Below are 18,315 nucleotides of genomic sequence, written 5' to 3'. Positions count from 1 at the left end.
ACTACTAAATTTATGGTGATTTGTGGTGATTTGTTATGACAGAAGTAGGAAACTAACAATTTTCCTACACTATGTATACTATACTATGTACCTTAGATAGCTACATTAGGTATATTCTATAATTTACCCATTTTTTTTATTTATACAAGAACTGGGGTACAGGCCAGAAGTGTGGGAGGGTGAGAGGATTCACCAGAGACAGAGTGGGGAGCAGAATAGGCAGACAGACCAAAGACACTGCTGAGGGTAGCAGCAAACAAGAAAGGAGAGGTCTGCTGCATCATGTAGGTATTTCCCTGGCCGGGAATCGAACCCATGCTGTGGAGGCTGTGGACAGCTTCACAGTGCGTTGCTCATCCTGCTGCACCACCGGGGAGTCCCTAATTTATCCATTCTTTTGCTCGACATTTGGGTTTCCAGTATTTGACGTTTTGGAGAGTGTGACTATGAACATTCTCGTAAATGTTCCTTAGAAAAAGAGTTGCTGATTTACAGGTGTACAGATCTTCACCTTCATTTTATAATACACTACAGAACTATTTTCCAAAGCACACTTCTACCATCAGTGTGTGTGTGTGTTCAATTTTTTTATTTTTAAATTATTTCTTCCTTGTATTCACTATAATGCTTCCTTCTTTTATGTAGGTGGATACTCAAAATTTGCTTCAAGTCAAAACACATTTGGGAGTTAATTTATAATTCCCTTAACATAGCAGTAGTAGGCGGCATTGGTTTATTTTTACTCCTTTTTTGATCAACTAATTTTTCTATTAACTTTAAAAGCAAAATTATAACAAATCAAATACTATAATTTAATTTGTGATCATAGTTGTAATTTCTCTTACAGCATTTTTAAGATTTACTAAATTATGCATACAAGAACTGGGGTGCAGGTGTGCGCCACTAGGCCCTTCTTCCAGCGTTTTTATATGAATAAGTAGTTGTATAATAGTAGTAGTTGCAGGCGTCCGTGCAAACATAATAATTTTCTTTCATCAACAGCTTGTTTCAGACTGTTATTTCTGGGAATATGATTATTTCTATTGATTAAGAAGCATGCAAAATGAAATTCTGAGAAGTTACTACCATTTATTGAGCATAGACAGTGTGTCAAAGTGACCAATAAATACTTACATATGTTTTATCATTTTTAATCCTTAGATACCCTTGTTATCCCTTTTTTTTTTTTAAAGATTTTTTTTTATACAAGAACCGGGGTACAGGCCAGAGTCATGGGAGGGTGAAAGGATTCACCAGAGACAAAGCAGGGAGCAGAACAGGAAGACAGACTAAAAGCACTGCTGAGGGGAGCAGCAGGTGCTAGAGGTGAGATCTGCCTCGACATGTGGGAATCTCTGGCCGGCCGGGAATCGAACCGGCACCGCAGGGGATGCGGACAGCTTCACAGTGCTGCGCTCAACCTGCTGCGCCTCTGGGGAGGCCCTGTTATCCCTTTTTTGTATTAATAGATAATGAGTTGATTCAGAGAGAGTAATGTAATGTGCTGGTCTTTTTCTTTTTTTTTTTTCTTAATGACCTAACACAGTTCACATCATTTTATTCACATTTGAACTTCACTGGAGTCTGGGGATAGAGTCATCTTTTGTTTCAAGAATGAAGTCTTCAGGTATTGTCTCAGGTGCTACGTGAATTAACTGGTCATCATGAAAACGTAGGGTTCATAATTTCTCTAATTCATAGGGTTCTCTGGTTTCTGGAGACATCAAATGAATCACCACGCTGTCAAAACCCACGCAGAGCTAATCATCAGTCTCCTTCCTTTTGATTTTAGCATGAGTTTCACTTCTACATTTCAGGTATTTGTATGTCACCAGTTTATCTCAAAGGATACATCTATATATATAATTCAGGAACAGGAAGATGGAAGAGATGGATAGGGCAAGGTACAGGGGAAAAGCACAGAACTTCTGTGTCCTCACCAGGCACCTCTGTTCACCCTATATCTGGTGGTGGCACAAGGAGTTAATTCTCAGTGCTATAAAGCTATCAGCAGCTACTGCAGCATGAGTTCGATCCCTAGCCCAAGTTTTTAACCCACATGGCACAGCTGACCTCTCCTGTCTTGCCCACTGCTCAGCAGTATATATCAGTAGATCTACCTGTGCTGCTCTCCACTCTGTCTCTGGTGAATCCTCTCACTCTCCGCGCCTCTGGCCTACACCCCAGCTTGTATGCATAAAATAAATCTTTAAAAAAAAAGTGCCCATAACTTAAATAAGTTGGTTGAGTGTACATATTTTCATAGAAAAGAACAGTCTTTTGGCCTCCCCACTCCGCTCCATTTCACACTCTGCAGAAGTGCTCACTTTTTTTTAAAAAAGATTTATTTATTTATTTATACAAGCACTGGGTACAGTCAGTACGCGGGAGGGTGAGAGAATTCACCAGAGCCAGAGCGGGGAGCAGAGCAGGCAGAAGGACCGAGGGGGATCGAACCGGTGCTGCAGAAGCTGCGGGCAGCTTCACAACCCAGCTCTCAACCGCTGCGCCACCAGGGAGGCCCAGAAGTACTCACTTTTAATACTCTTTGCTATTTCTTTTGGTGTTTACTTTCATATTCCAAATTAACTTGTGTATATTGCTACTGATAAATTTTTATTTTTATTAATTTTTTTAAAGATTTATTTATTTATTTATACAAGCACTGGGTACAATCAGAAGCACCGGAGGGTGAGAGAATTCACTAGAGCCAGAGAGGGGAACAGAACAGGCAGACTGACGAAAAAATACACTGCTGAGGGGAGCAGCGGGCGCGGCAGGAGAAGTCTGTCGTGCCATGTGGGACCCTTGCAGGTGGCCGGGGATCGAACCAGTGCTGCAGAGGCTGCAGACAGCTTTGCAGCCCAGCGCTCAACCGCTGCGCCACCAAGGGAGGCCCACTGATAAAGTTTTAAATTTTAGTTATTGTCTGTTGGCTGTCCACTGTGGAAGATGAGGGTGTAACTTTTTCTCTGCCTATTTCTACGTTTTTTTTCCAAGAATGTAATAATTTAATTCTGTTTAGGGCAATTTTGAGGTTTTTTTAATGACTGTAAATGCTTTTCTTATCTAAGCCATGAAATTTATTATTTTTATTATTTTTATTTTTCTTTGAAAAAATTTTTTTATATTAAAGATTTATTTATTTATTTATGCATACAAGAGCTGGCGTACAGGCCAGAGATGGTGGGGGGTGAGAGGATTCACCAGAGACAAGAGTGGGAAACAGAACAGGCAGATTGACCAAAGTACACTGCTGAGGGGAGCAGCAGGCGAGTCAGAGAGGTCTGCTGCGCCATGTGGGTATCTCCCTGGCTGGCTGGGGGATCGAACTCATGCTGCAGAGGCTGCAAATTGCTGCGAAGTGCAGTGCTTAACTAACTCCTTGTGCCACCAGGGAGGCCCCATTTATTTATTTTTTTACATCATTGTTCCTTTTTGTGCAATATTTGATTTCCCCTCAGATGCTTTTTTTGCTTTCCTTTTTTTTTTTTTAAATTTTTTACGTCCTTGTTCATTTTTAAACAATATTTGCTTTCCCCCACCCCCTCAGGTGTAGAATTTCCTTCAACCATAGAATTTCCTTCATCAATGCACCCATGTACCATCACCACAGTCCCCTCTTAAGCCAAGAAATTTATATCTGTATCTATATAGGAGTGGATATGCCTTTTCTTTTTTACACTAGTTTTTATTTTTTCTGAAATTATAACTAATGTGTGTGCATGTTGGTTTGTTTCCTAATCTCTAAATTCAATCCGAAGATTTCTATCACTTGTATAAATCTACTCTTATGTATTCACGTTCATTTAAGTATTCTATCAATGTCATCATCTTTGAGAAATTTATCCTAGTATCTTCTAACCTGTAGTCTGGAAGACTATTCAAATGGTCTGTTTGCCCAAATGTATAGCTTTCCACTTGAAATTTTCTTCTACCATTATTTAGGGTATTTCTTTCATCTCTTGTATTGATTTAGTAGGTTTCTTACTTGTATTCTTGTTTTGATGGAACATACTCTCTATTAGCATTCTGAGAAAGAATATAGAAAATAAAAATTTAAAGACGATACATGTCTGAAAATATGTTTACCTTCATGCTTGAGTGAGATTTTGGCTGAGAACAGAATTCTAGATTGGAATCAATTTTCCCTCAGAATGTTTAAGATGCTGTCTTGCTGTTTTCTCACATCAAGTCTTGCTGTTGAGAAGCCTGCCATCATCCTGACTTTTTTGTATGAAATCTTTTTTTCTTTCTCTCTCAAATCTTAGGTGGTCTTCTCTATGTTCCTGAATCTGAAAGTCTCTGAGGTGTTTTGGTATGGGTCTCTTATACTGGGTAGTTGTTACACCTAAGCAATCAGAAAACTGGATATTTGAAATTAGGAAAATTTCTTGAGTTACTTTGATGATTTCTTTACTTATATTTACTTTTTCTGTAATTTTATTTAAATTGAGGTATATATAATTTACATGTAACTTTATATTTCAGATGTATGTTATTTAATTTTGTATACCTTATAAAATGATCACCATAATTAGGATCTATCCCCTTACATAATTATAATCTTTTTTCTTCTCATGAGAATTTTGAAGATATATCCTCTTAACAACTTTCAAATATGTAAGACAGCACTATTTTTAAAATTTTTAAAAATTTATCATATATATTTTTTACATAATTTTTCATTTTTGTATAATGTATGCATTTTCATCTTGGTTATTGTCCCCATAAAATTCCTACCCCTCTTATTTTGATCCTGCTCCCTTCTACCCCCCTGTAGTGTGTCTCTGGTTTATAGTTGTCTGTTGATTTTAATTTTTACTTTATTATAATTAGTAAGATAGCACTATTAACTATAGTCACTATGCTGTACATCACCAGGATTATTTATCTTATAAGTAAATAAATAAAAGGTTTCTACCTTTTCTATCCCTTTCATCTATTTCTCTAAGTCCCTACGCCCTACCTCTACCAGCCACCAATCAGTTCTTTGTGTCTTTTTTTGTTTTTGTTTTAAGATTTCATGTGCAAGTGAGATCATACAGTATTTGTCTTTCTTGCTCTGGCTTATTTCATTTAGCATAATGATACCCTTGAGGTTCATCTATGTGTTTTGCAAATGGCAAGATACTATTCTTTATTATCCTTGAATAGTATTCCTCTGTGTGTGTGCATGCATGCGTACACACATATATGCATACAAATCACGTTTTCTCCATCTGTTGATGGACACTTAGGTTGTTTCCTTATCTTGGCTATTATAAATAATGCTGTGATGAACATGAGGGTGTATATATCTTTCAAGTTAGAGTTTTAAAAGTTTGCTATGGATAAATATTCAGAAGTGTAATTGCTGGGTCTTGTGTTAGTTGTATTTTTCGTTTTTTGATGAAACCCCATACTGTTTTCCATAGTGGCTACGCTAATTTATGTTACAGCCAACAGTGTGGAAGGATTCTCTTTTTCTCTGCATTCTTTTCAACACTTGTTACTTCTTATCTTTTTCATAATAGCCATTTTAACAAGTGTGAGGTGCTGTCTTACTATGATTTTGATGTGCATTTCCTTGATGATTGAGCAAGTGATGTTGAACATCTTTTGATGTACCAGTTGGTTATCTGTATATCTTCTTTGGAAAAGTGTCTATTCAGATCTTTGGTTCATTTTTAATCAAATTGTGTAGGATTTTTGCTGTTGAATTTCGTGTTTCTATAACTTAGTATTCTGATGTTGAGCCTTTATGACAAGTCCTCTGATTATAACTTTTTTCTTATTTTTGTTGTCTCTTTTATGTGCTCTTCTGTTTGTATGTATCATTTAGGTTGTTTTTTTTAAGATTCATTTATGCATACAAGAACAGGGGTACAGGCCAGAGATATGGGTGGGTGGGTGGTGAGAGGATTCACCAGAGAGGGAGTGGGGAACAGAAGAGGCAGATGGACTGAAATACACTGCTGAGGGGAGCAGCGGGCGAGTCAGGAGAGGTCTGCTGCGCCATGTGAGTAGCTACCTGGCCGGGGATTGAACTTGGGCTGCAGCTGCTGCAGATAGCTTCATAAGTTGTGTCCCAAACCGTTGCGCCACCAGGGAGGCCTGAATCATTTAGTTTTTGATTTACAGATATAATATCCATCTTAGAATATCAATGATAATTTTTTTTTACTTTTTTTTTAAAATGATGTATTTATACAAGAACTGGGGTACAGGTCAGAGGCGCAGGAGTGTGAGAGGATCCACCAGAGACAGCGGGGAACAGAACAGGCAGAATGACTGAAACACACTGCTGAGGGGAGCAGCGGGCAAGTCAGGAGAGGTCTGCCCCACCATGTGGGTTTCTCCCTGGCCGGCCAGGAATTGAACCTGGACTGCAGAGGCTGCAGACAGCTTCACAGTGCGGCACTCAACCTGCTGCGCCACCATCACCAGGGAGGCCCAGAATATCAATGATAATTTTTTAAAAGTTTTATTTTTATGTAGCTGGTTTCATTTTAGCTTTTAAAAAAGTTTTTGCTTGTTTTTGGCCTCTATTTCATTGTTTCCCTCAATTTTGGTTATTGTTGGTTATCTATAAGAGTGAAGGGGCTAGTTGGAAACTCTATTTGTGTGTGTGTGTGTGTGTGTGTGTTTAAATATTTATTTATGCATACAAGAACTGGGTACAGGCCAGAGGTGTGTGGGGTGAGAGGAGTCACCAGAGAGAATGGGGAGCAGAGCAGGCGGGTCTACTGAAGTACACTGTGGAGGGGAGCAGTGGGCAAGTCAGGAGAGGTCTGCTGCGCCATCTGGGTTGCTCCCTGGACAGCGGGGGATAGAACTTGTGCTGCAGTGCCTGCCAATAGCTTGATAGTGCTGTCTTTATTCCATGCCACCAGGGAGGCCCTGTGTGTGTTTTAACTGTAGTTTTTATGTAGGGTTATTTTGTTGACTGACTCTTCCCATCTTTTCCCCAGGATAGCAGAGAAAGGGGAGGAAAACGGAGACATGCATATTCATTAAGTTATATTTCACTTAATTCTCTTCTTTTTGGTATGGTACTCACCCCTCAGTGATACCTCTCATATGCCAATCCAGAGATCCTGTATTTTACTTTTTTTCTGTGGATCATTTTTCTATAGTGGGGAAAGGGCAGTGATTTAGGTTTGGAGTAGGGGAGAGGATTTTGGGTTTCAACATCTTAGCACATATTCAATCCATTCCTCTGATTTTTGTTCTTTTATTTCCACTTCCGGAAACATCTGATACTGCCAATTACTAAGATTTTGGGGAATTTGTTATAAATCATGTAACTTATTGGCCTTCACCACCACTGTTGTGGATTCAGCTTTCTCAGATTCAGTAGATCAGTTACTTCTTGTGCATCTTGCAAGCTTGTGTTATTGTGTTATTATGTTACATCAGTTCTCCTGTGTAGTTTTCCCTTGTGGATTTATGCTAAAGAACAATGCCTAGCATATATAGTATGCTCTCAATAAACAAAAATACATGAATGTTTCATTGTGTTTCTAAGACCAGGTAGTTAATGATGGTGTACTTTCCTTTTGGCTCAACCTCTGACTAAGGATTGATCTTTCTTAACTTAGTGTGTCAGGTTTCCCAGGAGGTCCGTCTTTTTTCTGATCTTTTTCTGAAGGCTAGGATCATGACGTATTAATCTTTGTGTTTGTACCTTTGACAGGGTATTCATCTAATGTTTATGTAAAGAATGATTAGTAAAAGCTTAGACTGTAGAATTTAAGAAAGTGCTTACTCATGCAAATGATTTTGTATACCGCAAATCAAGATTATTAGTAGAAAAAATGAATTAAAAAATAGATATCTATAACATAATTTAGCCATTCTGAAATTCTTTGGTCTTAGGATTGCTTATCAATCTAAAAATTTATTGAAGACACTATGAAGATTTTTGGTTTTTCCAGCATGAATTTATGTCTAATGATATTTACTATATTGCAATTAAAATAAGTATTTATGTTTATTTTAAATTAGCAAAACAGTTGCATCTAACAATGTTCCAAAACTATTTCCAAAATGACGCTACTTTACATTTTTTCAAGTCCCTTTAATGTCTGGTCTGATAGAAGACAGCTGGATTCTCATATTTCTATACTCCTTCTGTTGCAATGTGTTGCTTTGGTTGAAGCATATGAAGAAAACATGGCCTTCAGACACACAGTTGGAAAGGAAGACAATTTTACTAGCTTTTTCAGATAATCGTGGTTTTCCCTTTTTATAAATTAAATTTTTAAAAAGATTTATTTATTTATTTATACAAGCACTGGGTACAGTCAGAAGCGCGGGAGGGTGAGAAAATTCACCAGAGCCGGAGCGGAAAGCAGAACAGGCAGACTGACAAAATACACTGCTGAGGGGAACAGCGGGTGGCAGGAGAGGTCTGCACGCCATGTGGGAGTCTCTCCTGGCGGCCGGGGATCGAACCAGCGCTGCAGAGGCTACAGGCAGCTTGGCAACCCAGTGCTCAACCGCTGCGCCACCGGGGAGGCCCTATAAATTATTTTTTATTTAAAAGATTAATAATGGTAGATGACCTTTTTTGGTTATGCAGTTCTATCACTCTAGCAAGTGTACAAATTAATGTAACCCTTACAATAATGGTAGCAGTGTAGTAGTAACAATTCATACTAGTATTCATAAGTATTAATCAGAGCTCTAAACCATACCCCCCAAGCTCCCTCATACTGTCACTTTAATCTTTACCTCACCTCTAATCCTTGGCAACGACTGATAATTCTGTCACTACAGTTTTGTTTTGTTTTTTTAAATTTATTTATTTATTTTATACAAGAACTGGGATACAGGCCAGATGCACGGGAGGGTGAGAGAATTCACCAGAGACAGAGTGGGGAACAGAACAGGCAGACTGACTGAAATACACTGCTGAGGGGAGCAGCGGGCAAGACAGGAGAGGTCTGCCCCGCCATGTGGGACCCTCGCTGGCTGACCGGGATCGAACCAGCACTGCAGACGCTGAGAACAGCTTCACAGCACGGCACTCAACCACCTGCTCCACCAGGGGAGGCCCTAGTTTTGATTTTTTTGAGAATGTCGTATAAGTATAACCATACAATATGTAACTTTTGGAGATTGACAGGTGATATCAAACATCTTTTCATATGTTCATTTGCAGTCTTCTTTGGTGCAATTACATTTTGATAAAGAGTCTGTCTTTTGCCCATTTATAAATTAGGTCATTTGTTATCTTACTATTAAATTTTAAGTGTTCTCCATATATTTGGGATATAACCCATTAATTAAATATCTCAATTTGCAAACGTTTTCTTCCCATCTGTTTCTTTTCACTTTTTTACTTTTTTAACAGTGTCTTTCACAAAATAAATTTTTAGTTTTGGTGAAGTTCATTTTATTAGTTTTTTTTCTTATATGAATTGTGCTTTATATGTCTTGTCCAAAAGTTTCACAAAGATTTGTTTGCAGTTTATTTCTGAAAGTTTCATACTTTATATTTAGATCTTTGATAACTTCGTGAGTTCAGTTTCGTTTAAGATGTGAGGTTTAGACTGAGGTTCTTTTTTTTTGTCATATTTTTCCAACACTCATTTGTTGGAAATATAGTAAATCCTCACTTAACATCATAACTAGGTTCTTGGAATCTGTAGCTTTATGTGAAATGACATGTAAACTAAGGCAGTTTTATCAATGGCTCATTGATGTAAAAAGGAGTAAAGTTCTGATGGCATATTTCGGGTCATAGAAATAAATAACCACTTTTTTTTTTAATCAATTTTTTTAAGATTTTATTTATTTAAACAAAAACTGGGGTACAGGTCAGAGGAGCAGGAGGGTGAGAGAATTCACCAGAGACAGAGCGGGGAGCAGAACAGGCAGACAGACCGAAAGCACTGCTGAGGGGAGCAGCAGGCGAGACAGGAGAGCTCTGCTGAGCCATGTGGGTTGCTCCCTGGCCAGCCGGGAATCGAACCCACCCTACAGAGACTGCAGACAGCTTCACAGTGCTGCACTCAACCACCTGTGCCACAGGGGAGGCCTAAATAATCACTTCTAATATTAAGATAAAATTTATAATATGAATTGTGCTTTATAGAACTAATACAGTGTTCTAATGCAATAATTTAATGTTAATAATTAATGTAATACTTTCATTGTTTTAGTGCAATAATTTATATTCATTAATTTTCCAAATTCCAGATCGGGGTTGTGGATGGCCAGAGTCTATCCTGACAGCTCAGGGCACGAGATGAGAACCAACCCCTCAACAGGATGCCAGTTCCATTGCATGGTGCACTCACACACACACCCACACTCACTCAGACTGGGATAATTTAGAACAGCCAATGAACATAATGTGCAGATCTTTGTGGGAGGAAACCGGAATGCCTAAAGAAAAACCACACATACTTGGGGAGAACGTGCAAACTCCACCCCAGCCTGGAATTGATTTTTTTTCATCACTGTTAGAACCAGCTGACGTTATTCAAGAATTATCTTTTCTATATTCAGTGACCTTTTACATCTTAGTCAGTTGGCCTGTAATAGGCCAAAACCATAGAGACAGAAAGGAGATTAGGTGTTGCCAAGGGTTGGCGAAGGGAAGGAGGGAACAGAAAATGACAGTAATACATTTGGAGTTGCTTTTGGGGATGATGAGAATGTTTTGGAATTAGATAGTGGTGATAATTACACAACCTTGTGAATATTCTACAAGCCACTGAATCATATACTTTAAAATAATGAATTTTATGGTAAGGGAATGTTATTTATAAAAAGCTTAAAAATTGACCACGTTTGTGTGGGCTATTTCTGGACTGTATTCCATTTATCTATACATGTGTCCCTTTGTCAGTAGTGCACTGTCTTAATTACTGTACCTTTATATAGTGTCTTAAAATCATGTGATGATTCCTATAATTTTGTTATTTTTTCAAAAAGTGTTTTAGGTATTTTGGCTTCTTTGCCTATAAACATAAATTTTAATATGCTCTTGTCTATATAAAGTTTTTTGCTTGGAATTCATTTGGAATTTTGTTAAATCTACCAGTTTGAGAAGTTTTTTCTTAGATGCCCCTTTCAGGTTGAGAAAATTCTCTTCTGTTCTAGTTTTGAAGAGTTTATGTCATGAATAAAGTTGGTAAAATGTTTCTTCTGCATCAGATGATAATTTATGTAGTTTGCTCTTGTAGTAAGAAACTCCCTTTTCTTCCCATAGCAGTGAACTTTTTCATCTTGCAAAACTGAAATCCTGTGTCAATTTAACAGCTCCCCCATGCCCCTAGTAACCACAGTGAACTTTTTCATCTTGCAAAACTGAAATCCTGTGTCAATTTAACAGCCCCCCCCCCCACCCATGCCCCTAGTAACCACCACTCTGCTTGCTGTTTCCATGTATTGGCTACTCTATTTCTCATATAAGTGGAATCATAGAGTCCTCTTTTGATTAACTTATTTCACTTATCATAATGGGAGAGTAAATCACTCGCCCAAGGTCCTATGACCTCTAAGTGGAGGTGGCCAGTGACCTCATATTCTGCCCTTAACCTGACTGCTCTGTGGTAGAGACAAGGCTGTCTTCCCTGCAGAGAGACCATAGGCTGGGGTGATCGTCCTGGAAGTGAGCATGGTGGTGTCATATTGCGAGGACAGGGATGTGCTCCCCCCATTACAACATGCCCTTCTGATACTGAGTTCCTTGGGGAAGACATTTTCTAAACTGTCCCAAACAGGATGCAGCCCGTAAGAGCAGTGCCGTGTAAATTGTGAAAGGTTTCATGGTTCTGTTTGTTCTGGCAGTGCACACATCACAGTTTCTTCATTAATACAGCATTCTTAGAAAATAATGAGTCCCACCTCTTGGGGACTTTGCCAGAGTGTGGCAGAAATTTATGTTCTCAAGCTTCATTCATATTGTAGCATGTAACAAGATGTCCTTTTTTATGATGGAGTAATAGTTCAGTGTGTGTGTGTGTGTGTGTAAATATGTGTGTGACTACACATACACACAACATTTTCTTTATTCATTCATGTGTTGATGAATTTATTTATGTATTTGAAACATTAGGCTGCTTCAGCCTTTTTTTCTATTGTGATAATAGCTCTATAAGCTTGACTGTTCAAATATTTGATTCCCTCCTTTGAATTCTTTTGGTTATATACTTCCAGTGGGATTGCTTGACATTGTTAGAATATTATGTTTAAATTTTTGAGGAAACAGCACACTGTTACACAGTAACTGTGCCATTTTACTACCTCCAGCAAGGTTCCAGTTTCTTCACACCCTCACAAACCCTTTTTTAAAAAATAGTCTTTATCGTAATAATTGTATGTGGTCATTTCTCATATGGTTTTGATTTGCATTTCTCTAATGATTAGAAATGTTAAGCATCTTTTCATATACTTGTGACTACTTGTATTTCTTCTGTGGAGAAATATGTATTCAGGACTTTACTCATGTATTAATTGCATTATTTTTTATTATTGACTTACAGAAGTTCTTTACATATTCTGGATATTAATCTCTTATCAGATAGTTTGCAATTTTCTCCCATTTTTTAGATTGTTTTAAGAACCTTCCAGCTTTATATTTAGGTCTTTGATCCATTTTGAGTTAATTGTATTTTTGGTATGTGCAGTAGGAGTGCAAATTAATTCTTTTTTTAATTTATACAATAGCTGGGGTGCAGGCCAGAGGCTCAGGAGGGTGAGAGGATTCACCAGAGACAGAGCAGGGAGCAGAACAGGCAGATGGACTGAAATACACTGCTGAGGGGAGCAGTGGGTGAGGCAGGAGAGGTCTGCCCTGCCATGTGGGTTTCTCCCTGGCTGGCCGGGGATCAAACCCGTACTGCAGAGGCTGCGGACAGCTTCACAGTACTGCGCTCAACCCGCTGCGCTACTAGGGAGGCCCGAGTGCAAATTAATTCTTTAGTCGTGGAGATGTGATTATTATGGCACTATCTGTTAAGATTGAAGATCATATCAATGTATATACATCTTTTGTTTTTCATTTATATTATGGAATAGTACAAATATATACAGAAATAGTATAATGAATTCCCACATATGCATCATACAGTTAGAAATAATAGATCATTTGTATCTGATATCTATTGTACAGTCAAAAATAATAAAAATTCTGTCATTTCTTTAAAAGATTTGTTTTTATTTATGCATATAAGAACTGGGGTACAGGCCAGAAGTGGGGGGGTAGTGAGAGGATTCACTAGAAACAGAGTGGGGAGCAAAACAGGCAGACTGACTGAAATACACTGCTGAGGGGAGCAGCAGGCAAGACAGGAGAGGTCTGCTGCGCCATGTGGGTCACCTCCTTGGCCAGGGATCGAACTTGTGTTCGATAGCTGCATAGCTGTGGATAGCTGCATAGTGCTGATGCTTAACCCCTTGCATAACCAGGGAGGCCCTACATCTTGCAATTTGTAGTGTACACGCTTTTTCTTTTCTTTTTTTTTTTTTAAAGATTTATTTATTTATTTATTTATTTATTTTTATTTATACAAGCACTGGGTACAGCAGAAGCGCGGGAGGGTGAGAGAATTCACCAGAGCCAGAGTGGGGAGCAGAGCAAGCAGAAGGACCGAAGTACACTGCTGAGGGGAGCAGCGGGCGGCAGGAAAGGTCTGCGTGCCACGTGGGACCCTCCTCCGGTGGCTGGGGAGCAGCCGGGGATCGAACCGGCGCTGCAGAGGCTGCGGGCAGCTTCACAACCCAGTGCTCAACCACTGCGCCACGGGGGAGGCCCCACTCTTCTTATTTTCTGTGACAATATTTGTTGGAGAAACTAGGTTATTTTGTCCTTTAGGATCTCCTACATCATAGATTTTGCTCATTCTTCTGTTTACATTTACCTTGTGCCTCTAGACCCTTATTTTTGTAAAGTGATACTTAAGAAGCTGGATTAGATTTAGGTTTAATTGTTTTTTTGGCAAGAGACAGTGGCATTGAGAAAATTTTGCTTTGTCATGTCAGGAAACACTTAACATTTCATTGTCTTGCTTTTTAGTGATGTTAAGATTCACCAGTGGGCTCAACATGATCCTTCATCTATTGTTTATCTTATGTGTTTAGCAGACATTGATGTTCATTACTTAGATTCATTATTTAGTCAGAGATTGCTAATTGGTGTTTTTCTAATTCTGTTATTTCTTCTGTATTTATCAGCTGTGATTATTCTCTAAGGACAAAGTTGTGCTCATCATCTCTTTGATTTCTCTGTAGTAATACAAGAGAGGCAGAATATATGTTTGATTCTACTCATTTGTCAATTCTCAAAATAGTCTGTTGTGCCCTAGCAATCTCCAGAATTAAGCAAAGTTGATTTTTTTCTTTTTTGAGTGTCATTATGAACTCATGGGTTTTTATGTCTTTGATGTTTGGTAATTGAGAATTCTTTTGTCTTTTTTTAAAAAACCTAATTGTAGTAGTTTTGCCAATGTTTTTGCTTTTTGCTTTGACAAGATGTCCTAAGTGCATTGTATCACATGCCTGACCTGGAATAAGTCATTTCTCCAAGGAGCCCTTATTTCTTTTAGTGGGAAATGAGTTCACAGTCTGGAGGCAGGAATGCTAATTGCTAGTGGGTTTTCATTGCTTTTAGGCATTTTCAGGCCAACTCTTAGGCTAAATTCTCTACCATAATTTCTTATTCCTAGGGACAGTTCCTGGGAACACTATTCCTTGATTTCTGTGTTCTGCACTCTTTCCTTTAACCTTAAAGGTTAATTTGACAGTGGGCCTCCCCAGTGGTGCAGCGGTTGAGCGCTGGGTTGCGAAACTGCCCCCAGCTTCTGCGGCACTGGTTGGATCCCCAGCTGCTCCCTGGCTGCTCCCCTGCCACCGGAGGAGGGTCCCACATGGCGCACAGACCTCTCCTGCCGCCCGCTGCTCCCCTCAGCGGTGTACTTCGGTCCTTCTGCCTGCTCTGCTCCCCACTTTGGCTCTGGTGAATTCTCTCACCCTCCCGCGCTTCTGCTGTACCCAGTGCTTGTATAAATAAATAAATAAATAAATAAATAAATATATATATATTTAAAAAAAAGGTTAATTTGACAGAATAGACCATCTTTGGCTCACCATTTCCATGGATATTTAGATATATTCATTATCTGTAGGTATAAGCTATTGCTGCCAATGTCTGCTACCAATCTGATTTGCTTTCCTTAAGTAATCTGGACTTTCTGCACAAATGTCTGTTGATTTTTTTTCCCCTTTAAAGGCTAGTAGTTTTACTAGAATGTGTCTTGATGTTGACCTAGAGAGTTATTTTCTCATGTATGCAATATAACATTTCAACATGCAGATTTAGACTTTTTATTTCCAGAAAATTTTCTTGACTTGTAATGGCTAGTATTTGTTCTATTTTAATGCTATTCTTTCTCTTGGAGGGGGATGGGTCATTCTATAATATGTATTTTATATTGTAATTACTTTTTCCTTTATTTATCACTTAACTTGTTTTAAGATTTATTTATTTATGCATGCAAGAGCTGGGGTACAGGCCAGCGGTGTGGAGGGTGAGAAGGTTCACTAGAGATTCAGTGAGAGGTAGATCCACTGCTCAGGAATACACTGAAATACACTGCTGAGGCGAGCAGTGGGTGAGACAGGAGAGGTCTGCTGTGCCATGTAGGTTAGCGCCCTGGCCTGGGATCAAACTCCTGCTGCAGTGGCTGCTGATAGCTGCATAGTGCTGAGACTTAACACCTTGCGCCACCAACCAAGGCTCCTTTATCACTTACTTTTAAGTTTACTTTTCATTTTTTAAATTTTAAATTTTTTTTATCCTTTTCTTTATTTGTATGGTGTCTTCTCATGTGTCTCTTCTAGTTGAGTCATCAATTTCTTTTTCTTTAATTTCTGGTCCTTTTTGAGTTTGCTTAGATTTCTTTTTGTATCTTCCTGTTGTCTAGTTCGCTAGTAAAGAGCTTTTCTAATTTATGATTTTTGTTCTTAATGTTTTTCTTTACTTTGTTCTATAATATTAGATTATGGATGTGGTTTCCTTTAGGCCATATTTTTTCTGCAGAATCTTTATTTTATACAGGTATGTTGTTCATTTTACTGTTACTTTCCTTTTTCTTTAAACTTTTTTTAATTGAGTAATACTGGTTTACAATACTGTATACAACTTAATGTCGTTACATTCTTACAATGTCAATATATAGTGGGTTTGATCAACACAACTTTTTCTATGGATATTGATTTTCCATACATTTTAAATGCATTATGTAACATTAAAATTTTATTAGCACTGATTTTAATCTCTAGGTTACAACCTATTAAACTATAAGCTGTTGTAAATTAGGTACCATTCTTTTGTTAGCAGTATGTTGTACTTAGCATAATGGCCTGTCTGGGTCAACTGCCATTGACACTGTGCTAGTGCTGTACTTTAGCAATTTCAATGATTGTAAATAGTATGGTGTTGTATAAATGTCTTTGTAATGTCTAGTTATTTCACTGGGCATCTGTGATGGAATTATAAGTACTTTTAAAATATGCATCAAGCAAATTTTAGGACTGAGTTTGTGGGGTTTTGTATTTGTTTTTTTTCTGCCTTCTTTCCTGCAAAGTAACCTAGTTAATGGTAGGATTCATAGTCTATTTGGTACTGGAATGTTGAGTTAGTTAATTAGCCCTAATATGCTGTTGCTGTTTCTTTTGTTTTAGGTTAAATGGAAACCACCCTTGGGAGCTGGATGCCTGTGTAGCCATTCTGTCACGTCAGTGAATTGCAATGAGTGGAGGAGGAGAGCAGCCAGATATCCTCAGTGTTGGAATCCTGGTCAAAGAAAGATGGAAAGTGGTGCGTATACATGAGGGAGAGAAGGAGAGAGAACACATAAACGAGGGAGTATATTTTGGTATCTTAATAAAAAATAGATTTTTGTCTGAAATAATACATTGATTTTATACCTAGAGTAGTTATTTTCCTATGATTAAGTTTGGTTTATATTCCAGTTCTTTTTTTTTTTAAGATTTATTTATTTATGCATACAAGAACTAGGGTACAGGCCAGAGGGGAGGGGTGTGTGAGAGGATTCACCAGAGACAGAGTGGGAAATAGAACAGGCAGACTGACTGAAATACACTGCTGAGGGGAGCAGCAGGTGAGTCAGAAGAGGTCTGCTGTGCAATGTGGGTCACCTTCCTGGCTGGGGATTGAACTCATGTTTCAGTGGCTGCTGCAGATAGCTTCATAGGCTGTGTCTTAACCCCTTGTGCCATCAGGGAGGCCCCATATTCTAGTTCTTATCCTTGCTTCTTTTGTACTAAATTTCTTTTGTATTGAATTTCCTAACCTCTGATAGCTAATACTATTGACTAAGGTAAATAAAAGTATACTTAGGGAAAGAACAAAGAACTGGGATACAGGCCAGAGGTGGGGGTGGGTGGGTGAAAGGATTCACCAGAGACAGAGTGGGGAACAAAATAGGCAGACTGAAATACACTGCTGAGGGGAGCAGTGGGCGAGACAGGAGAGGTCTGCTGTGCCATGTGGGTATCTCCCTGGCCGGCCGGGATCAAACCCTCAATGCAGAAGCTGTGGAAAGCTTCATAGCACTTTGCTCAACTGCTTGCACCACCAGGGAGACCCTAAAGATAAAGACGTCTTTCTAAAATATAATAATAATTTTATTATACCTAAAAAGTAATAATTCGTTTGTATTTAATATTTTCCAGTTCTTACATTTTCCTGATTGTTTTGTAAGTTATTTTTAATGGCTTGTGTCAAAATCCAATTGAAGTCTAGGTTCTCCAATTGGTTGGTATTACGTATGTTTCTATTATTTTTTAGGCTCCTTTCCATCTTCTAATAGTCTTTTGATGACTTCCTTGACTTTGAATCTGCCAGCTGTCCTCTTTTTTGGGGGACAGGGGTAAGGGGGAGACTTAAATAACAGATATTTATCATAGTTCTGGAGGTGGGAAATCCAAGATCAAGTTGCCAGCTGATTTGGTTCCTGTTGAGACCCCTCTTTCTGGACATCTCACTTCCTTCTAAAGGATCTGTTTTTGTTTTGGATATATTTAAATATATTGTTATGCATTCTTTTGTTAACTAAATATTTGTTCCATTAGCAGATTGGGCAAAGCTATTTTAGTGGTTTCCTTAATCTGTCAACAGATTGGAAAAAAGAAGATTCTTCCTTTAGGAACACAAATTGTGTTTCTATGGCACAGTGTGTTTTACTGATTAGACAAATAAGTATGCTTTGAAAAATTACTTGAGTAAATATAAGAACCATGTTATCATTATGGACTGGTATAGGAAGTTCTAACAATTGGTAATCTTTTATATAA

The 18,315-nt window shown here is 38.3% G+C and overlaps 1 protein-coding gene across 1 annotated transcript in view; it reads left to right on the top strand.

The window, feature by feature from the left end:
- TTBK2 (tau tubulin kinase 2) overlaps positions 1-18,315 on the top strand; it is a 140,236-nt gene that overhangs the window by 611 nt on the left and 121,310 nt on the right. Inside the window, exon 2 of the mRNA XM_037502317.2 lies at positions 16,681-16,816. Coding sequence (XP_037358214.1) covers positions 16,748-16,816 — 69 coding nt within the window. The 5' untranslated portion in view covers positions 16,681-16,747. The remainder of the gene's footprint in view (positions 1-16,680; positions 16,817-18,315) is intronic.

The sequence above is a fragment of the Talpa occidentalis genome, unplaced genomic scaffold (genome assembly GCF_014898055.3).
Source record: "Talpa occidentalis isolate TD23 unplaced genomic scaffold, MPIMG_talOcc4v2.1 talOcc4.11, whole genome shotgun sequence".
Classification (NCBI taxonomy): domain Eukaryota; kingdom Metazoa; phylum Chordata; class Mammalia; order Eulipotyphla; family Talpidae; genus Talpa; species Talpa occidentalis.
Note: the sequence above shows the minus strand (reverse complement) of the source record. Positions and strands in the feature narration are given on the sequence as shown.